At 43.4% G+C, this 23,644-nt stretch overlaps 1 protein-coding gene across 1 annotated transcript in view; it reads right to left on the bottom strand.

The window, feature by feature from the left end:
- LOC309623510 (uncharacterized protein) overlaps positions 1 to 23,644 on the bottom strand; it is a gene marked incomplete at its 5' end in the record, with an annotated part of 100,966 nt that overhangs the window by 66,222 nt on the left and 11,100 nt on the right. The window contains one exon of the mRNA XM_082380455.1: positions 15,338 to 15,510. Coding sequence (XP_082236581.1) covers positions 15,338 to 15,510 — 173 coding nt within the window. The remainder of the gene's footprint in view (positions 1 to 15,337; positions 15,511 to 23,644) is intronic.

Consider the following 23,644-nt stretch of genomic DNA (forward strand, 5'->3'; position numbering starts at 1 on the left):
TTCTTCCACAAATCTTCTACCACTTCAGATCCTTTATACATGCTGTTCCCTCTCCCTGGAGAGCTTTTCCTTGGGCCTCCACCTAAATGTTACGTTCGCAGAAACGCCCGCCCTGAAACTCTATTCAGAGTTGTACCTCTTCTGCCTTCCTTGATTGGTTTTTATCCAAAGCTCTTATTCTCTCCTATACTGCATATTTTTCTCTGTATTTTTTTGTTTACTACTACATCGCTCCCTTGACTAGAAAATAAGCTCCATGAGGGCAGGATACTGTTGTATCCCCAGCAACTAGTACAGTGCCAGCATCCAGCATGTGCTCAGCCATGAGTGAATGGAGGTAACATGTAAGATGAATCAAAGACGGTGGGGAATAAGGAGATGTGGGGATACCAGAAATAAGGCTACTGCAGAGGTCCAAACAAGCGAGAAAAGGGGTCCTGAACAAAAGCTGTGACAGATGGAATGGAACTATAGACACACAACCTGTTCCTCTGAGAGGGGGATGTCATAGGAGGGATTCCCAAACTTAGTTGGGCATGGAACCCTTCTAGGTGGAAGTGACTTACAGGCCTACAAGTTTCACGGAGCCTAACGTAGGAAACCCAGGATTCGAAGTTCTCTAAAGTTGTTCCCCCAGCACTAAAGTCCAATGATCCTGTGTCAAAAGTCAGACGACTCAGTGCATTTAGGCCATGTGTTCTCTTGGTTACATAACAGTCACAATAATGGAAACCCATCTGTGATGTGCGCATCTAATCTCAAAGACGAGTATTAAAATGCTGCATCAGTTAGAATCCTTCCAGTCTCCAGTAACAGAACCAGATTAGCACATGTGATAAAGACATCTCGTGGCTCACGGAACAGGAACTCTGGGAGCAGGCAGTCCAGTTTGGTGACAGCCTGCCAGTCAGGCTTCACCTGGTTTCTCTGATTTTCATAGAGTTTTTAAACTTAAGGCTGTAAATTGGCTGCTACTGCTCCAGATACTGTATCATCACAATAGCACTCCACCTTGGGAAGAAGGAGGGGCAGAAGGCTACTTCATTACGTTCTGCCTTTATATAGGAATTTTTTTTTTTTTTTTTTTTGGCTGCCTTGGGTCTTTGTTGCTGCACGCGGGGTTTCTGTAGTTGCAGCGAGCAAGGGTTACTCTTCACTGCGTTGTGCGCGCTTCTCATTGCAGTGGCTTCTCTTGCTGTGGAGCACGGGTTCTAGGCATGGGGGCTGCAGTAGTTGTGGCACATGGGCTCAGTTGTTTTGGTGCATGGGCTTAGTTGCTCCGCGGCATGTGGGATCCTCCTGGACCAGGGCTCGAACCCACGTCCCCTGCATTGGCAGGCGGATTCTTAACCACTGCGCCATCAGGGAAGTCCTATAAGGGAAATTTTTAAAAAATATTTCCTAGAAACCACCAGACTCGTTGGCCAGTGTCACATTGACACTTAGAGTTGTAAAGGAGGATGGGTTTGGGTTTGGGAATGGGTTTATTACAACTGGCCCAGACCTCCACGCTTCATCCCTTAGGGTTAAAAGAGGGGCCCCCCTGCTCCCTAAGATCAAGGGTTCTCCACCCTAGCTGAACAAAATAGCAGTCTCTTAACGGGAAACAAGTGGGGATAGCGGGCAATGAACAATGGGCCACGGCTGCAGGTGATTGTGTCCGTTAGCTTTAAGGCCACCACACAGGTCCCAGCAGTTTCTAACAGTACATGGGATGCCTATCACCCAGCAACCTTGACTGACTAGCAGTGGCACCCTGGAAATGCTGTGTTGGGAAGTACCTACCAATGAAGTACTTGTAGGACCCCAGGAAAGAAGAGCTGTGCTTTACAGCACCGGCTATGACCCAAATAGCCAAGGAGGTAGCAAGCAGCATGATATCTGTACCGCAGATCTTTTCTTGTAGCTGGAAAGCCCCAGCCTGTGATGGCAATTCCTATTTTCTTCCCTCTGGAAGATCAGTCCCAACCGCACTACCCCTGCTTCTGCTTCCTCTGAGTCTGAATGTCATCTGCCCACACTGAGGAGGAAAGGAGGAAGCCCAGGAGAGGCGTAGGCAGGAGGAATCCCACATTCCTCTTGACATCTGATTGAAGCACAGGTAAAGTGAGTCTTATGCTGTCCTTACCGAGTTCTAAGTATGAGGGACTGTACTGCACACGCAACCCCAGAGTAAGCACTGGAGATAAACCGACTTGAAAACTTTGTATCTGAAAAATCGCCTCAAATCTGAAATCACCAGTATTTCTACGCCATTTTTAGTGTCTATTTTTACGAACCAGTTTTCGAAAGCACCATCAGCAACAGGTCTAGAGCGTTCCTTTCCAAACCTGAATATTTTTAAGCAAACTTTTCATCTTCCTTAGCTAGATGAGTTCAGGAAAAACATTTCATTGATTAAAAGGGCTGCATTACAAAGGTTTGCCCCAAGACAACACAAGCTCCTCGAGAGCAGGGATTTGGGGCTGGTTTGCTCAGTGTCCCCAGCATCTACCGCAGGTGTCCTTACATCAAAGCATTCCATAAATATTTGTTGAATTAATGCCATCGCATGACCGGCCTTCTTGTGCTGTATGATGTGAACTGCATGACTTTCCCCCTGAGGATTAAGATATTGATGGAGCATCCTTCAAGATCAATGGCATGCCCTAGATGAAAGATAGGGATGTGTAGGAGGAAACCTTGCCAGTCAAAGCTATCTATCTATTCAGTCTTAAGTGGAAACTCAAAAGACATGCACCACGGGAGCTGGTTGTAGGCCCAAAATCACAGCTCTCCTTACAAGGAACTGTGTCATGCTAGGAAGTCACATAACAATCATAGCAGACACGTACATAAGTGTCAGGCCCTATTCCCAGTGCTTTATGTAGATTACCTCACTTAATCCTCACAACAAGGCTATAAAGCAGATTCTGTTACCATCACGTCCCTTTAACCGATGAGCAAACTGAGGCACTGCGTTACATCACTTGCCCAGTGTCACATACAGAGCATCAGAGCCAAAATGTGAACCTGGCAATCCGGCTTAAGTATCCGTGTGAATAACATCTGCATTGTGTGGCCACCTGGGCCTCCCAGGACCTCTGGGATTTCAGTTTCCTGTCAGGGGGGCGGGTGCAGACAATGAGGAATGATGGCTACATCAGGAGGCTATCAAACCTTCTCAGCTGCTTGATTGCTTTTTGAAAAGAAATCTTATTTGGCTAGTCAAATTCATAGAAACAATGTAGGATGGTGGTTACCAAGGGCTGGAGGGAGGTGAAAAGGGGGAATTGTTATTGAAAGAGACTAGAGTTGCAGTTTGCAAGAGGAAAAAGTCTGGAGATCTATTTAACACTGAGTATACTTAACACTACTGAGCTGTACACTTAAAAACAGTTAACAAAAGTTTCCAACTTATGTGTTTAACCACAGGAAGGGAGGAAAGGAGGAAAGGACAGAGGAAAGGATGGATGAAGGGACTCTTACCTGGCAGTTCAAGGAGTAAAACAGAGGCGGAACTGCTGAATCAGTGGGAAAAGGAGCCCAAGGTCCCAGCCTCTCGGCTTCTTTCCCCAGATCCTCCCACCAGAACAGCCCCTCGGGGAGATCATCAAAGCAAAGTTTTAAAACCACTAAACAGGACAAATTCTCAATTCTCTTTAAGACAATTTCAAAAGCCGCGGGTCCAATCACACTCTCAAAAGTCTCCAGCTGAAAAGCCCTCCTGGCCCCTCAAGGCCGAATCGGTTCACACTCACCACCATGGTCCTTGAGATTGTCCACAGTGTAGCCCCAGTGTAAGTGTCCAAGCTCACAGAGCACCGCCGTGGCCCCCTGTACTCAGAGTTATTCATCACAGCGGTCTCTTGAGCCTCTGTGCGCTGCCTATTTCATCCTTGTTTGTGGAGTGAGAGCTGTGTGCTCACCCGCCGCCCCAGCTCAGAAGGCTGTTTCTAGTCCCACCTTAGTTATGGGCGAGGCGCTATATCTATGCCACTGTCACCTGCACAAGGTGCCCAATTCCCCCACCTCGTCTGTTCTGGGGGCTTAACAAGTATCCAGGACTCTCAGATGGAAGGGTGGAGAGGGAGTAATTCAGAAGAGACTTAGGCACAGAGGAGCATGATGATACCCCATTCCTCCCTATCCCTCAACCAGGGTGCTGAGCCATGGTTCATGATCAGGGAGAGGATGAATGCTGGGAAAGCAGCCAACGCCATTACCAGCTTGTAGCAATGAGGGCCAGAGAACTGAGACGAAAGTACGTGGGGGCCATTGGCACATATTGTTCAGTTAAAAAAAAGAAAAGAAACGAGGAATGCTAACTAAAGGACAGAACGATTATTATCTTTGACTGTAAACCTCTCTCTGCATCATCCTTGGGTCCTAAAGCGACCTATTTCCATCACACGCACGTCCCACCAGCAGCCGAAACTCACCTCAGCACCCATGTTATATTCTGACCCAGTTTACATGGAGCTGACTGAAAGGCAAAGAATAAGAAAATGAGGCATTTGAAAGGGAAATCCATGCTTCCTAGTTTAGAGCTGCACAAACTCCTTTGCCCACCACAGGAAGGGATTAGGCTACTCAATCCGAGTAACCCATTTCTCTTTGTTTGGGAACATGGTGATTCTATTCAGAGGGCATAAATAAGATAAAGGACCCACGCATACTAGATTTTTCATTTGGCAAGCAGAATAAAAATCTGAACCTATACCTGTGGGAAAATAATCAATTTTTCATAGACTTATTATAGGCTTCACAAAATCTACTGCACACATGTTTTTAAAAGTAAGAAAGTGGCTTTTTAATGATACTTAAAATATATGGCATGGCAAGAATTATTTAAAATGTGTTTCTGAGGCCTGAAGTTTGGTACTGCCTGCTAAAATATAGATGATTTGGATAAGGCTGTCTTCTCGGGATAAACGTGAGACCTAAGTGCATCTTATCATAAAGCTAATAGGAAGGTTGCTATTCAGGCAGTTAAGTAATTAGTATAAATCCTCCCAAGATATTAGATCCCCTGAACTCGCAACAGTTAGTGGTTGTTCATTGGCCTGTGTGCATTAAATAACTCCCCTTAACCCAGAGGCCAGCAATCCACTGTTCACATAAAGTCAACACAAAGCAGAGCAAAAGGAAGGAGAGCTGAATCCAATAGATATATGACCACGACTCACCCAACAAGTGTTTTCCGAGCAGCACACCAGGCCTGGGAAAGTGGACACGTGATCCACGGGGTCTGGATGCCCAGTCTCGATCCAAGCAGATTGGCTCCGTTTTTATGAGCCATCGGCTTGATTGTCCACATTGGTGGGCATGCTTTTTGCAGGAACACATCTCTGTTCTAAGCGGAAGGCTATGCGCCTACACCTGTGACCAGCCCTGTATGAGGAGTGTACGTGCGTGTGTGCGTGCGTATGCGTGACTGAATGAATGAAAGATTTTTAAAATGTCTACATAAAGCAGATCTAATAATATACGAACATCTCCATTTACAAAAAGGCTTTCATTTTTTTTTTAAGGCTTTCATTTTTTTATCACGCAGCAAGTCACTGAAATATTACACTATTTTGTGTCCAGCAACTCCCTTCAAGGAGCTATGAAAACATGAAGCATCACTGATGTCAGAAGTCACAGTCTAGCTGAGAAGACAAGTGACAGACCCGAAACAGAGACCACAGCAAATGTCTGACACCAAGTGTAAAAGCTTCAGGAGTTCACAAAATCCAAAGTCACTAAAAGCCCAAGTTGCTGAGAGGACTTGGAGCAGTGGGCGTTAAGAAGGGCAGCAAAGATGGTAGGCTTTAGATTACCAAAGGGACGGAGGTGGCGTTTCACGGAGGTACAAAAAGCAGAAGCAATGACTTAGAAGCAAAAAGAAGCCTTCTGTTTGCCGATAGCAGTGACAGCACCTGCCCTGATCAGAGCCACAGGAAACAGGGCTCATTATAGGGTGGGGACTCGTTATGAAGGGGTAACAAGCTGCCCAGAGAAGTTGATTTGTTACATTAGGGAGTCATTTTAGGATCCTGAATGGGAATAACCGGGTGTTCCTTCCGTATGGTAAGAACTCACCCCAGGATTCCTTTCAAGAGCACGCTCCCCTTGACATTGAGTTAATGATTTCATTTGCACTCAGCTTTCCAATATTCCACCTCAGTGGTTCCCAACTTATGGACCACAGAGTTATGGCAGAGGTCCCTGAAGGCAGATAAGCACTGCCCAGAAACGACTTGCTCCTGGTATATTGCCGCTGTCTCATTCTAATATTTGTAGATACCATGTGAGCCATAAAACGCAAATTCACTCCAAAGCCACAGTCACCTGAGTTGCCCCAGGCACCAGCCTATGGCTGCACATGGAGTCACTTTAACAGCAGCCCAAATGTCACTAGCTCCCACCTCCCTGCTGTTCATGCAGGACTTCAGCCTCCAGTAAAGTGCCCCTCAAGCATTCCTAGGAGTTCCCAGGGATTTGGTGCCTGAGCCTGCGAACAAGGCCGTCGTCCTCTCAGCGGCCACTGGGCGGCGATGGGTCCACACAGCTCCCTCTCCTGCGCCTTCAAGCACCCCGAGGCCTCCGCAGGCCAAACTGCAGGATGGTCCATATGGAGTAGGGGAAACATCTCATTCCTCCTGGGAGCTACCATTCCCAAAGCAGTCACACTGGTGCCATACACGATAGCTTACCGAGGGTATTTTAGAAAAACAACTCTGACAGTTGTTACTTACAGCCCTCAAGCTGTGAATGAAAACTGTATGTGAAGGTGAATCTAGCGGAGGTTGGACAGGAAGAAAAATACCAGGGACAGAGCCCATGCCGTGCTCACAATCAACCTTCCCATAATGTGCTATCAAAATGCACATCATCCTGTTTGACCCAGCAAATCAAACTTCTAAGCACACAAGGAAGTGAAGTGTAGGAGGATTTTCAACGCAGATTATTTGCAAGAGTGAAAAAGGAGAAACACACATCTCCTAGTACAGAAGGGGTTAAATTATGACACACTGACAGGGTAGAATACAGGCAGCTGTTAAAAACGATGACATCAGCTTGGAAGTACCACTGGAGATCTCTGCGATGCATCGTTAAGTGACACAAGGCCAGTTAGAACAGCGCTCCACAGCCTGTTAGGAGGCGGGGTGAGCGGCGGGCAGGCCAGCGAAGCTTCATCTGCCGCTCCCCATCGCTTGCACGACTGCCTGAGCCCCCCCGCCCCCTCCCCCGTGGAACCATTCTCTTCCAGGAAACCGGTCCCTGCTGCCGAACAGGTGGGGGACCGCTGAGTTAGAAGACATTAGGGACAGCGTGATCGCATTTCAAAAGTGTGGAGGAGGGGCCAGGAAGAGGTACATATGGATATTATATGTCAGGGACAAAACCTATGGAGCTACTGACAACCTTTCTCCCTCATACCCATGCCTGAAGGGGAGTCTTTTTTTTACCACCCAGATCCTTTATGGAACTGATCTGGGAGACAGTAAGAGAGATAAAGAGTCCTCAAATGGCCAGATTAGTCTTCATGAGAGGAGATGAAAGAGGAAGTAGTGGATGAGAGAGGCAGGCAGCCAGCCAGCCAGCCAACCAGGAGATGGAAGAAAAGAAGTACCTGGAGTTTTTAAAGACGGGGGAGGTGGACGTCCTGGAGCAGCTACTGAAGACTTGGTGTATGGGAGAGAAAGCTGGGTGACGTAGGTTCAACATGTTTGGCCGTGTCATGTGCTGTGTGACCCCTCCACAGAGTCTACAAATACACCCATGACAAAGATCTAGAACACGCATGAGGTTTTGAGATCAGATTGGTGTTTCTTCCCCATGTTTCTGTGCTGCCCATGAGGTGAGAACAAAAGCTAGTTTAAGGTTGTACATGTATGAAAAACGGCAGGAAAGATACCCCAGAAATTGTCCCAGCGGTAACATCTGTCAAGGTTAATTAGGTACTGGTGGACTTTGTTACAACAAAAGTGTTATCACATGTATAATTTTCATGGGCATGTATTTTACTTTCACTCAGGACAGGGGTTTGGGTGAGGTAAGCAGGGTGACTACAGTGCAAAATTTAAGGAGACACTGACTCTCAGCGTCTTGCTGGTTCAGAGCCGCATGTAAACACCCCCGTGAGGGAGTGCCTCCTTCACTTAGTGCCCTACCCACCCTGCTTGCCTCACCCCATCCTGGCTCTGCTTGCCTTGTTAATCACAGTTCTGAATCTCATTGAAATTCAAACTGGGATGCTATCTGCCACACACACTGCATACAGAGTACATTGCCATTCTGAAAGCACTTTCGTATATGTATTTCACTGTCTCTTCATGACAATCTCAGAGGAAAATGAGACTAGTATTATAATTCCCATTCTACAGATGGAGACCAGAAAGGTTAAAAGACCTGTCCAAGATCACACTGCTAAGTGACAGCAAACTCAGTTCAGCTGAGTTTGATTACCATCCCGAAGTATTTCCATGACCCCACCCACATACAAAACAAACAAAAATTATCACTCATACCTATCAGGAAAACAACGAATCTCTTAAGTGAACCTAGCCCAGATATTCATGTCTCCCATCAAATAAGGCCCGGCAGCCCCCATTTGCCCCCTTGGAAACCACGGAGGCAAAGCCCACAGAAGATGTAGGCAGCCTCCAGCCAAGACGGCGCCCCATGAGGAGCAGCCCCTCTGGATTCTCAGTAGCAGCAGGTTTTCAGGACGAGCAGCAGGCCTTCACGAGGGCCTACAGGCAGGTCCGCGGCTGCTGGCTGGCACCAGGTGTGAGCCATGGGAACTCTGGGAGCTGGGCGGGTGTGTGTGTGTGGGGAGCATCTGCACAGGAGGCATGAGCCTAAGAGAATCTCTCAGCATTGGACATCCCACAAGGCGTACATGCAGCTACTGGTGGTCGGCACTTCCGGGTTTTTGCCTTGAGGTGAGCGGAAAGGAATAACACGGCACCACTAGCCACCAGCCTGGAGCTCAACCAGCCGGCCTGGCAACCTAGAAATTTGCTTAAGGAGTTAATCCAGGCAGACCCTGAACTACCCTGTTCATCCATCTGTGTTTCAGGGCACAGCGCGATTCCAACACTGCATGTAATAAAAATGAAGAATACCCCTCCCCCTGTCCTCTGCAGATTCGTTTTTCTCGGGTCTCACTGGTACTTTCGTTTAAAACTGAGTTTAAAAATAAAGAAATCAGCAAACCACACTCATTTGCCAAGTGTGCTTTTTTTCCTTCCTTCACAAACCTAAATCATACCTGGCAGAATTCATGCTGTTCTTGTTTACCTGTTCCTCTAAGAATATGAATCCATTTCCCTCTAGCCTGGGTTTTAGGTGCATTGTTTAGCCAAGCCTTTACCTCCCTCTTCTGTTAAAAAGAGGAAAACATACAGCAAACTCAAGTTCTATATTTGTGAAAATGTTAAGAGGAAACTACCCTAGGATGTTTACACAAGCTGTGTAAAGCGGCTTTAAAGAGGCTCTAGTATTCCAGTATTACCCATACTACATTCGAATTAATACTTCCCAGAAAAAGTAAACTTTAAATAAGATCCAATCAGGATCAACTGCACACCCACCTGAGTAGCTGAACAAAATCAATGGAGCAATTCTTTGGTCATCGGACTAAAAGATTCAAGATTGACTTTTTCCCCCTTTTAGTAAAATATGAAACTCCCTGGTAACCTGAAGTATTATTGGGTCCTGTATCTTGCAAGGATTTATGGGCAATGTATCTAAAAACTGTCTTTCAACAGCTACACGAATGGCTGAAATTGCTTGATCTCGTCAGGCAAAGAGTTTTTAAAAACATTAACCTCAGAAACAGAATATATATATATATATATGTCTGTCTCGTGCGAAGTACCAGAGTTTTCAATCATGAAATTAAATATTCCTTTGCAAACTCAGCTATATCCTAAAACAGCCAATGATAACCTCTTGCAATACTCAGCATTCTGTGGAGAATTGAGTTTCTAAAGGGCCGTATACTGTCCTGAACGTAATGGGAGATTCCTTTAAGGGAGTTTTTCCTTCTGAGGAAAACAGCTGTACACCGTGGACTACTGAAAAGCCCCGCTGGGCCTGTCTTATTTATGAGATGTTTCCACAGCGGGGTCTTCTGTGTTTACATGGCGCTGCTCCTCTTAGTGAGGGTGACCACTACCGAGCCTTGGATTAGGCTCTCAGCGTATATACACACACTGCCAACCGGGCACCATGACCCTCACTTCTCAGCGGAGGAAACAGTGTTAAAAGGAACTTACCCGAGGTGGCGACTCGGGGAGAAGCGGAGCTGGGATGCAGTCCCAGCAGTGAAACCGCGAGGCCCGTGCTCTCCAAGGCAAACTCCGCCCAACCCCCCACCCCCACTGCCTCTTTGAAAACCTCCTCCTTACCTGGTAGGCAGGCACACCTGAGACCAGTAGTTCCCTGGGGATAAGAATCACCCGGGAAGCTTGTTCACTCTACCTTCCCAAAGCCCCTTCCCTGGAGATTCTGACTCAGCGGTTCCAAGCTGGACCCAGAAATTGTCTTTTGAACAAATGATCCAGGTGATTCTTATCATCAGAGGACTGTGGGAACGGTCTTAGATGAGGGGTGGCCGGGGCCAGGGAGTATCTTTGGCTTTGTGGGCCGTTAGGTCTCTGTCACAACTACTCGACGCAAAAGAAGCCAGAGAAAATTCATGAATGAACTGGCCTGGCTGTGGTCCAATAATTTATTTACAAAAACAGGCGGCTGGCTACAGTTTGCTGACCCTTCTCTTAGACCATTCATCATACCATTAAAAAAGAGACATTAATGCCTGCTATTTGTCACCTCACTAAGGCTATGTCTCAATCAGGCAGTTGACCCAATGAAACTCCTCCCAACACCATGAAACATCACTCTCATCAAGAGGATAAAGTCAAGGTTGTGTCTGCCCTCCCTCAAGCAAGAACAGATGGAATTTACATGAGAGGATGCAGTCTAAGCCAGAGAGAAGAAGCACATTGTATTTTAATGTACAAGACACACTGTATTTTAAAGGACAAGCACACTGTATTTTAAAATACAGCACACTGTATTTTACAGGACAAGAATGAGGTGGTAACTATAACATGCTGGTGGAGATTGTGGAGGGTTTTCTTTATGCAGTGGATTTTCTAGGGCCCCCAAAACTCTTCCTGCATCCTGGGAATTACTAGCTCGGACCACCATATCATTTTTCCCGGTACCTATTGTTATATTCTTTTTTTAACTCCCTCATGAGGATGATTGATGCTCAGCTGAATTCAGAGGAGCGTTTGATTTGCCTGCCATCCTCTGGGAATACCCCTGCTAAATGCAGGAAAAGTCACTCAACATCACAGATCATTCAGCCACGGATGTGAGAGCTACTGTCGCCTTATTAAGCTTACAATAGCCAGTGTCCTCTTACAATTTTCCCCAGTGCAAGCTACAGAGGTGGGGAGGGCTGGAGGGAGCACGGGTTAATACAGTGGAATTTCCTTTGGCACCAGCTCCAAGCAGTCTTTTAACAGAGATGTTTAATTGATCTTTATTGAGCAGAACCTTCCCTTCTGCTTATAGAAGAAATGATCACTTTTCCCTCGGGTTCTGTCTGGAGAAGTTAATAGCCCCAGTTTTCTCTTACAGCAGAGATACTTAATGACTGGGAGACTATCATAAGTAGAGTTTATTGTCCAAAATACAAACCCGGTTCTAATCAACCTGCACAGTGAGATTGACTTGCTTGTATCTGTTGATACCTGGAGGAGCTTTTCCCAACTGACGAGCGCATTGTTCTTTCCACTCAGGCTCTGCTGTCCAGTTAACAAATTGGATAGCGAAGTAATCTATAGGCCTTTGCCAAAGACCGCTGAGGATGCCCTAATGTGTATCAATTTGATCCTCACATGCAGTAGCTCCCAGATGAGGCCCGAGAGCGGAGCCATAATCATTTGCGTACACGGTGCAGGAATATTTTGCAGGTGTGAAGACGATCATTGCAATACTTCCAGGATACAGAGACACTTCCGGGATTCAGTACAAAGACAGCCGTTACTGCTTGGCAGCTATGAAGAGTGATGGAAAAACAAACAAAAAAAAGTAATACTTACTGAGTTCCTTTAGCTCTTTTATAAAGGGCTTTATTGATATTAGCGTTACTTTTTGAAATAACTTCCAAACACAACAAGCAGGTATTAATATTTCCGTCTTAGAGCTAGGAAATTTTGTATTAAATGTTCTGACTGCTGTGCTCCTTGAGGACTAGATTTAGCAGTAAACTAGAGGCTAGGACTTGCTGCTACAGTAAACTCTTACTATTTGGGAATTTGTTCTAGAGATGTGAATTTCCTGGGTCTTTTTCTTTGTCCTCTCCTCCTTCTGGCTGCCGGCTTTCCCCACCTGCCACCCGCCACGCCCTCCCCAGCCCTCCAAGTTGCCATCTTGGCATGGCAGGCACCGTGACCATGATCTCTGAACCACATTTTGGAACCTGTAGTATGAAAAATACCAGTGTTCTTAGGTGGACAAGAGGACAGAATTTTTGAAACCATGATTGTCCACAAAAATCGGAGATATGTGATCACTCTTATAGTGTCGCTCTAGCATATTCTCCAATGACGAGCAAAGGAAGGTGTGGAAGGGAAGCACCTACAATTTACTGACACAGTTAATAGGAATATACTCAAGGCAGGTGTAAGGCCCGGGCCTGAGGTCTTCCCGGGAATGTGAGAGGGAAGGAGGAGGGAGGCTTTGTACCTGAGATATTGGATTCCTTTTTTCCCCCCACTTTACTGAGATATAATTGTCATATAATTTTATATTAATTTCAGGTGTACAACATAGTAATTTGATATGTGTATAAATTGCAAAATAATTTCCACAATAAGTTTAGTTAACATTTACCACCTCACATAGTTACAATTTTTTTCTTGTGATGAGAACTTTTAAGATCTATACTCTTAGCAACTTTCAAATTAAAAAACAGTATTGTTCGGTGCTTTGTGTCCAGCTAGAGGGGTGGGATAGGCAGGATGGGAGGGAGATGCAAGAGGGAGGAGATATGGGGATATAGGTATATGTATAGCTGATTCACTTTGTTTTACAGCAGAAACTAACACACCCTTGTAAAGCAATTATACTCCAATAAAGATGTTTAAAAAAAAAAGAAAACAGTATTTTTAACTATAGTCATCACGATGTACATTACATCCCCAGGAGTTGTTTCTCTTATAACTGCAAGTTTGTACCTTTTGACCACCTTTCCCATCCCCCCTACTCCCACCTCTGGCAACCACTAAACTGTTCTCTGTTTCTATAAGCTCAGTTTTCTTCGATTCGTATACGTGAGATCATACAGTATTTGTCTTTCTCTAATTTCACTTAGAGTAATGGCCTCAAGGTCTGTCCTGGCTTTTTTTTTGCATCTGGTATCACAGTTAAACATGGTTAGAACCATGTTGGTGTTGTTACCAGGCCCTTGTCAGGTGTCATGGGCTGAGTTGTGTCCACCACGGAATTCACAGGATGAAGCCCTAAACCCCAGTACCTCAGCATGTGACTGTATTGGGAGATCAGGCCTTTAAAGAGTAATTAAGTTAAAATGAGGCCATTAGGGTGGATCCCAGTCCAATCTGACTGGTGTCCTTATAAGGAATGCAGATTAGACACACAGAGAGACACCAGGCCTGCCCAGAGGGTGAAAGCCCTGTGAGGACACAGAGAGAAGGCGGCGCTCTGCAAGCCAAGGAGAGAGGCTGGAGCAGGCTCTTCCCTCAGGAGCCTCAGAGGAAACCAACCCTGCTGACAACTTGACCTTGGACTTCCAGCCTCCAGAACGGTGAGAAATAAATTTCTGTTGTTTAAGCTACCCAGACTGTGGTGTTTTGTTATGACAGCCCTAGCAAACTCATACAGATACCAAAAATTAACGTGGAATGAGGCCTGGAACACCTACCGCTTACATGTTGTTTGTTACATGCCAAATACATGCCAAATACTAACTCGATCCTCACCATAGCCCTATGAAGTGGGCACTATTGTTCTCACCCCCATCTTACAGACAAGAAAACTGAGGCACAGAGATGTTCAGTGAATTGCCTAAGGCCATACATCTGACATGTGGAAAAGCTGGAATTTGAACCCAGTCACCAGTCTCGGAGTTCTCTGTTTTGTCTCAATTTTCTACCTGTTATACCCCAACTGGTCATCCACAAACCTTCCAAAACTGGTTCAGGAGGCAGCGTGGAAAGCAAACCTGAGGATACTGTGCCCCACTCTTGAGAAGCAAGGACTCACAACCTGGGAAGCTTAGGAGAGACAAGGAAAGCTGGTTCATCTCAGAGGCCCATGGATGGAAGGAAGAGACACCTGGGCCTGGTGAACCGAAGGCCTGGAGGCAGGAAGGCTTTTCCCATGTTGGCTGTCACCCTGATCCACAGCTCTGCCATCAGGTAGCCTTGGGTTCCTCCAGGCACACTGGCCCTATGAGTACATGATGTACTACAAGCTGCTGGAGCATATTGGATGTAGAGTCAGAAATGGTTCACTCCCTCTCCAGCAGTCATTTCTCCAGAACAAGCAGGGAAAAGATACCAGAGACAGGGAGGTTCACCTTCATCCTCTAGACCCGGGTTTCTCAGCCCCGGCTCTAGTGACATTTTGAGCTAGGTAATGTGTGACTTTGTTTCTTTGTTGTGTGTGACTGCCATGTGCACTGTAGGATGTTTAGCAGCATCCCTGTCCTTACCTACTAGATGCTAGTAACACATCAGCTACTTGTGACAACCAAAAGTGTCTCCAGATACTGCCAAATATCCTCTAGGGGACAAAATCACCCCCATTGAGAAGCACTTCTCTAAGAGAAACAGAAAAAGGTACTTCCTCAAGACACCATTGCCATCTGTCAGAAGGCTGTCATAATAATATATGCAAACGTTCTACATTTATGGTGTTGTACAGTGCACAACCTGCCCAACTGCCCATGGTCATCCACCTCCTCCCTCCCTCTCCTCAAGCTTCACAGGAAAATGAGGCTAATTTGCCCTACACTTTATCGTTCCTTTCTACTTTCCCATATTTCTGAGATACTATAAGGAACCCGAGGGCTTCCTGGCCTAAACTTGGGGTTCAGTTCGGGATTGACCTTTCTCCACCCTGAGGTAAGGATTAAGAAAATAAAACCTGTGCTGATCCTTCTGATTTTCTAGTTCAGCCATTAATGTGACAGGCATGAGGTGCTGATAAAGTGGCCGATTTATTCAATCCCTTTAATGGAGAGAAAAAGTTCAAACTTTTATTGGTTTAGCTTGCCCCAAAAGCAACTATCAAATGTTGGCAGGATACAATGAAGGCTTACCTTTATTAACATAGTTAAGGCTCTCTCTCTCAGAACCAGCCCATTTAGCTCCAGGTTCCTTAGCACACCCGACGCACTTACACAGCATTTAAGAGCTTTACACAACTGGAAGGTCACATCTTTATTTCTTATCGCAGGAACACGACTTCTGTAAACTTTATTTCTGTCACAACCTAAAGCAAAATTATTGTAAAATGAGTGATTTAAACCATACATTTTATCATCATTAAAAAGCACCTTAAAAAAAAAAAAAAAAGCATCTGCTCTGTGCTAAGGATAAGAAACAACTCCTGCCTTTAAAGCCTGCATTAAGGAGGGACATGAAAATTTGAATCACATGAGATAAAGAAGCATAACCTTTATGCACAGAGGTTCCTTGGAGGCAAAAAGTTATATCTAAGTGACGGCTTCATGATAACCCTGAAGCAGAATCTAAAAAGCTGAGGCTATGCAGAGGTGGAGTAGGAGGTGCATTAACTGCAGAGGGAGCACCTGTGCAAAGACACTCAAGCCTGACACCTGCTGGGCACTGTAAATACTGCAGGTGGGGATGACTAAAGGCCAGGGGTCCAAGTGTGAGAACAGACAGAAAGGAAAATAGAGATGTTGGCGGAAGCAAGCCTGGGAGACAGCATGGCTTGTATCCCACAGGTGATGAGGCCTGGGGTTACCACTGGCTAAGTAAGGGTGCCTCCGCTGATTAGAAAAAGGTGCCCCGCTGCTGAAGGACCAATTAGATAAAGGGAGTGATCCCAGAAAGCTCCCCTTCCTCAGGGCCAAAGAGCCCCAGGAGGCTTGGCTGAGCACAGTTCAGACTACACGCCTCTGTGCAGAGCACACGCTGGGCGGCTAGTATGCACTAACTCTGTGTGGGCAAGCCATTAGCAGCATTATTTTAAGCGTATCTTTTTATGTTAGAAGATCACTCAACCCGAGTAGTCAGATGAACTTAGAGGAACTGAGCCCAGGGGCCGCGAAACCACCCAGGAGCTTCTGCCATAGTCCGGGCAAAATGTAATATGGATGAAGAAGCAAACTGAGGAGGAGGCCAAAATCTACAAGCTAGACCCACTGGATTGAAGACATAAAGTTCACTGAAGGAACTCTGAAGAGAACGGGCTCTGCAATAAACTTTTCTTACATTCAATGTAAAATATTAGGCAAAATTAAGTACAGTGGCCTTTAAGGTCCTTTCAGCTCTAATTTCTTTTGATTTCTAACTTATTACTCTGGTTAAGTAAAGTCCCTTCAGAGGTACAGAACAGTTCCTACACCTGAATTGGATGCAAAGAATAATCTGACTTCTCTTCACCAGGGGATGAGTTGAACTGACCTTGCAGAAGAGATAACACATGGTGTGAACCCCAGATCCTAGAAAAAGGCCAGGCACACGATAAGTATTCAGCTTTTTGAAAACAAATGAACAATCATTTCCTCTCCTAGATCTTCACACCCTTCCTCTGCTGGCTACTTTCTTTCAGCTTATAAGCATCCTCAATATACCCACTTAAAAAGCTCTCAGACCTATGATTCTTTGGATCTTCTTGTGGGTAACCTAAGTCTCTCCCATGCCTTCAAACACCTGTCCTCCCAAAAAGCCCAGATCTGTACCTTGGGCCCAGACCTGTCTACCAGGCCCCTCTAAAGCACTGAAGATGAAGCAAGATCCTCTCCCCAGCCCCAATCCCTTCCTACTGTGCTCTGTATCTCACAAAAAGATGCAGCTGTAAACTGTCACCCACGCTTGCTGCCCTCCCTTTTCTAACTGGTCACCAGGCCCCACCCATTCCCTCTCGGATCTCCAAAATCCAGTCCAACCTTTTACAACTTAAGTGGGACCCTTAGATTACAATTCACCCTGCACCCAATCAAGTGCTTTCCACATGGAGGTCCGAGTGAGTCTCTAAACCAGAAGTCCATCTCACTGTTGTTTAGCGTTTCCCACAGCCTTCAGGATAAACATCCAAACTTCTGACAGGACAAAGAAGGCCCTTTTCTGTTTGGCCCTAGTAGGTTTCCAGTATCAACTCTCATGTCTTTCCCAAAACCTGAGTTCCACTCGTGTACCTTAGTTTTGCCATATTTTCTTATATTTCTCAAACTTTGACACACACTGCTCCCTCCTGCCACCCCAGGAGCTTCTACATATCCTTAGAAAGGATGGCACCTCCTCCAAGAAGCCTGAACTCTCCCTTCCAAGATTCTGTGCTCTGCAAAGGGGAAGGGAGGGGGAGGGATAAATTAGGAGTTTGGGATTAACATATACACACGACTATATATAAAATAGGTAATCAACAAGGACCTAATGCATAGCACAGGGAACTCTACTCCATATCCTGCAATAACCTGCATGGGAAAAGAATCTGAAAAAGAATGGATATATGTATAACTAACTAACTTTGCTGTACACCTAAAACTAACACAATATTGTAAATCAAGTATACTCCAATATAAAATAAAAATTAAATTAAAAAAAAAAAAGATTCTGTGCTCTGCAGCACCAGAACTCACTTCTTCCAGAGCACTGACTACTGTGCTTGTGTTTACTTGCCGCCCAGTAGAAGGGGAGATGACCTAGGGCATAAGCATCGTCTCCAGCAGCCCTTGGTTCTGACAACTCATTCAGGTGCCAGGATACTTTACACACATAACCTGCTTAATTAATTCTAAGAACCCACAGAAAGAGTGGTTTTTAATGTCATTTTACAAGTGTGGGGATTGCAGTTCAAAAGTAACCTGGGCTTCCCTGGTAGCGCAGTTGTTGAGAGTCTGCCTGCTAATACAGGGGACATGGGTTCGAGCCCTGGTCTGGGAAGATCCCACATGCCGTGGAGCAACTAAGCCCGTGCACCACAGCTACTGAGCCCGTGCACCTAGAGCCCATGCTCCGCAACAAGAGAAGCCACCGCAATGAGAAGCCCGCGCACCGCAACAAAGAGTAGCCCTCGCTTGCTGCAAATAGAGAAAGCCCACGTGCAGCAACAAAGACCCAACGCAGCCAAAAACATAAATAAATAAATAAATAAATAAAAATCAAAATGTAAAAAAACACAAAAACACCATCACAGAAATATCCAGAATAATATTTGACCAAATAACTGGGCATGGTGGCCCAGACAAATTGACATGTAAAATTAACCACCTAAGCCATAGTTTTGTCATCTTTTACTGAGAAATTTGACTTATCTGAATTATTTTGATACCTAGAAGATACCTTCTAGAGGTAACACCCTCAGTTTTTTACATGGTAGGCAGCAGAGGGAAAGAGCCCATTTGCCCAGTCAGATGACACCTAAAAGGATAAAATTGTCTTCTCTCTCCAACCCACAAGGATGAATGCCAAAAACACATCACTTATATCTGCTTTAGCTAATATATGATAGGTCTGGAACAGACCTATGCTCCCAGCAAGTCTCATGAAATGCTGTTTCATTAAGGGGAGACTTTACTTGCTAAGATTAGAAGCAAAGGAGGGTGGTGGATGAAAAACTGCCCGAGGATATAAGTTCACACAAGGGAGCAGGAGAGAGAATGGGTATCCGAAGATGTGCGCTCTGGGCCAACACTAATTCCACAGCATCAGGTTGTAATTCAGGGAGCCAAACTGCTGCGGTTTTTTTCCCCCTCTTTTTTTCCCCCAAAGAGGGACAAATCAAGCATACTGACAAAGGAAGAGCATTAGTCACCACAGATAAACTCCTTTTTAGAGGTGATATCGCAAATGATTTGGCTCAGTGTAGACTATGATTTGGCTCCACAAACCATAAGCTAGAGCATTTCATTCCAGGTCCCTCCTCAAATATCCATGATAGGTAGAAGTGTGGCATCAGTAGTTTTTGAAATCTTCCCAGGGGATTGTAATATGCAACCAGGGCTGAGAATCTGGAGATGTAGAGAGAATTTAAATTGAACTTTAGTTAAACAGTAAAACAAGCTCTGACTCTACTGGCTGGAGCTAGACAAGGGGTATGGATTTAGTGGGATGAGAAGATAAAGAACACCAGGGAGTAAATCAAATGCTTTACACCTGTGCTTAGCTAATTGTTACTCAGATAATTCAGACAATCTTACAGCACCTGAACCCTGAAATTCCTTAGTTCTGTTTAAAAAAAAGTAACTCTTCAAGTACCTGAACTCTGAGAATCATGTAAATCATAAAGAAAAAGAAGAAATCTTACTTTTTGAATTAGTTGATTTCATATATACTGTTTCACTTTCATGATATTAACTAGATATCTTTCTTTCCATTTTATGTTTGAGGAAAGTAAGGCTTTAAAAATCTCAGTAATTTTCTCAAGGTCACTTGTTAAGGGTGTGGTAGGCAGCATAATGGCTCCTAAAAATGCCCTCACCCTAATCCCTAGAACCTATTAATGTGTTACCTTACATGGTAAAGAGGACTTTGCAGATATGACTGAAGTTATAGACCTTGAGATAGAAAGATTATCCTGGATTACCTCATGGAACAAATCTAATTGCATGAGTCCATAAAAGCAGAAAACCATTCCCAACTGTAGAGAGAGAAAGAGAGAGATGTCCTAATAGAAGCAGAATCAGAGAAATGCAACATTTTGGGTTTTGTAGGTGGAGAAAGGGGACTCTGAGTCAAGGACTACAAGTGACCGCTGGAAGCTGATAAAGTCCAGGGAACAGAAACACCCCTAAGAGCCTCCAGAAAAGAATGTAGCTCTGCCAACACTTTTTTTTTTTTAACCATCTTTATTGGAGTATAATTGCTTTACAATGGTGTGTTAGTTTCTGCTTCATAACAAAGTGAATCAGCTATACATATTCATATATCCCCATATCTCCTCCCTCTTGCATCTCCCTATCACCCTCCCTTCCCTATCCCACCCCTCTAGGTGGACACAAAGCACAGAGATGATCTCCCTGTGCTTTGTGGCTGCTTCCCACTAGCTATCTATTTTACATTTGGTAGTGTATATATGTCCATGCCACTCTCTCACTTCATCCCAGATTACCCTTCCCCTTCCCTGTGTCCTCAAGTCCATTCTCTATGGTTGAGTCTTTATTCCTGCCCTGCCCCTAGGTTCTTCATAACCATTTTTTCTTTTTTTTTAGATTCCATATATATGTGTTAGCATATGGTATTTGTTTTTCTCTTTCTGACTTACTTCACTCTGTATGACAGTCTCTAGGTCAATCCACCTCACTACAAATAACAATTTCATTTCTTTTTATGGCTGAGTAATATTCCATTGTATATATGTGCCACATCTTTATCCATTCATCTGTCGATCCTGCCAACACTTTTACTTTACTCAATTGAGACCAATGTCAGACTTGTAAGGTAATAAATTTACATTGTTTTGAGTCACTAAATTTGTGGTAATTCATATGAAAGCAATAAAAAACAAATACAGAGGTCTTACAAGAGCCAGGCTATATATTTATATTGAAGTATTTCTAAAATGAATTTAACCTTGTGATTGACAGCAGCAGCAGCTTCCAAGGGATCCCACCACACAGCTGAGGCAAAAGCAGCCTAATAAAGAAGCAGTGACAGCAGCAGGTCACTGCCCCACACTCAGGGTAGAGGGGGATTTGATCTACTGTAGCAGCAGCATAGCCTGAATGGGAATGCATCCTCCTGTGGCACTAGTCCCATCAACATTAGTCTAATCTGCTAGCATCTGCTGTGCCAACAGGCCCAACATATACAAACCCTCCAGCTCAGTAGCATTAAGTGAGCCAGGCTCACTGTTTCCTGAAACTCATATCCAATGGCACTGGAAAGCCCAGATATCACCTACTGATATGAAAACATAAAAAAACAATAACAGAAGACTGGGAACTTCAGAAAGAGAAGGGGAACAATGGAATGGGTGAAAACAAATGGGGTAAATATAAGAGACTATCATTAGCCTCATGAGTTTCTTAAATTCTATATGATGGGCAAAGCAAAAATTATGACACCATCTGATGTGGTTCTCAATGTATATAAAGGAAATACTACAGAAAATCATACTTTAAAACTGGGGAATATTAAGAGACCTAAATGGAAGCAAAATTTTGAAACTTCACTTGAAGTAATAAAACACTGATTCCAGTAGGCTATGATAAGTTACATATGTATAGTGTAATGCCAAAAGCAACCACTAAGAAAACTATACAAACAGTATACACAAATGATTATAAGTAAATTAGATTAAAATGGACTTATTAAAAAATGTTTAAGTAACCCACAAGAAGGCAAAATAAGAGAAACACAGGATTGAGAAACTAAGGTAAAAGACAAAACAAAAAATAAAATGGTAGACCTAATCTTTAACATAGCAATGATTACATTAACTGTAAATGATCTAAATAACCAAGTCAAAGACAGAGATTGGAAGAGTAGATGAAAAAATCACAAGCATGATCCAACTATATACTGTCTATAAGAAGCTTACTTTAAACATCATGATATAGGTAGTTCAAAGTAAAAGGATGAAAAAGATATATCATATGAACACTAATCAGAAAAAGCAGGAATGGCTATATTAATATCAGATAAAGTAGATTTCAGAGCAAAGGAAATTATTAGGGGCAAAGAAGGTCATTACATAAAGATAACAGGAATAATCCACCTAGATGACCTAGTGATACTAAATGTGTGTGCACCAAACAACAGAACATCAAAACACATAAAGCAAACACTGAAAAAGATAAAAGGAGAAAATTTTAAATCCACAATTATTATTTGAGACTTCAACACAGCAATTTATAGAACTACCAGAGAGAAAAATCAACAAGGATATGGAAGAACTGAAAACGTCATCAATCAACAGGATATAACTGACATTTAAAGAACACACTCAATAAAAGCAGAATACATATTCAAGTGTCCATGGAACATTCACTCATATACCATATACTGGGTGATAAAAAAACATTAGCAGATTTAAAAGAATTAAAATCATAGAGAGCATGTTCTCTAGCCATAATGGGATCAGACTAGAAATCAATAACAGAAAGACAACAGGAAAATCTTCAATCACATGAAAACTAAACATCACAATTCCAAATAACTCATGGGTAAAAAGTCAAGGAAAAATTTTTAAATGCACAGAATAAAAGAAAATGGAGATATAACAGATCAAAGTTGGTGGAATGAAGTGAAAGCAACGCTGAAAGGGAAGTTTATAGCACTAAATTGGGAAAGAAAATATTTCAAAGCAATAATCTAATTTTCTATATTAAAATAGTAAAAACAGAAGAGGAAAAAACACTAAACAAGCAGAAAGAAGGAAATAATAAAGATGAAACAAAAATCCATGAAACTGAAAACAGGAAAATAGGGGGGAAAAATATCAATGAAACAAAAGGCTGGTTCTTTGAAATAAACAATCTAATCAATAAAGATGTAGCAAGACTGATAAAGATAAAAAGAGAGATGGCACAAATCACAGATATCAGAAATGCAACCAGGGATACCATGACATATCCTGCAGGTTAATAAGGGACAAATTATTATGAACAAGTCTACACTATAAATTCAAAAATGTAGATGAAATGGACCAGTGCTTCTACACCCAAAACTACCAAAACTCAGCCAAGATGAAATAGATAATCTCAATTTTCCTGTAACCATTAGAAACACTGATTTTTCATTTAAAAACTCCCAAAAGAAATATTCAGGCTTAGATGTTTCACTTTTACCCAAGACTTAAAGAATTAACACCAATTTTACATGACTTGATAAGAAATAGAAGTAGAGGGAACAGTTCCTAATTAATTTTATGAAGCCAGTATTACCTTGATACCAAAACCAGACAGGGATAATATAGAAAGAAGAAAACTACAGACCAATATTTTTTATGAAATTGGCTGTAAAAATCCTCAGCCAAATATTAGCAAATTAAATCCAGAAATATATAAAAAGAATAATATACCATGACCAAGTGGTATTTATTCCAGTTATGCAAAGTTGGTTAAATATTTGAAAAATCAAACAAGGTAATCCACCATATCCAATAGATTAAGGGGGAAAAGTCATGTGATCCTATCCATTAATGCAGAGAAAGCATTTGACAAAATCCAATCCCATTCATGATTTTAAAAAAAGAAGAAAGAAAACTCCAAGCAAACTAGGAAGAAAAGGAACATACTGAAACTCATAAAGATGATCTACAAACAACCTATACGGACATTATATTTAACTGTGAAAGACTGCATGCTTTCTCTGTAAGATCAGAAACAAGGCACCGATATTTGCTCTCACCACTTTTATTAAATGTATTACTGGAGGTTCTAGTAAGAAAATAAAGCAAAAATAAATAAATACATAAATTTAAAAGTTAAGTT

Source organism: Balaenoptera borealis, assembly GCF_965194805.1.
Source record: "Balaenoptera borealis genome assembly, chromosome: 2".
NCBI classification, from domain to species: Eukaryota; Metazoa; Chordata; class Mammalia; order Artiodactyla; family Balaenopteridae; genus Balaenoptera; species Balaenoptera borealis.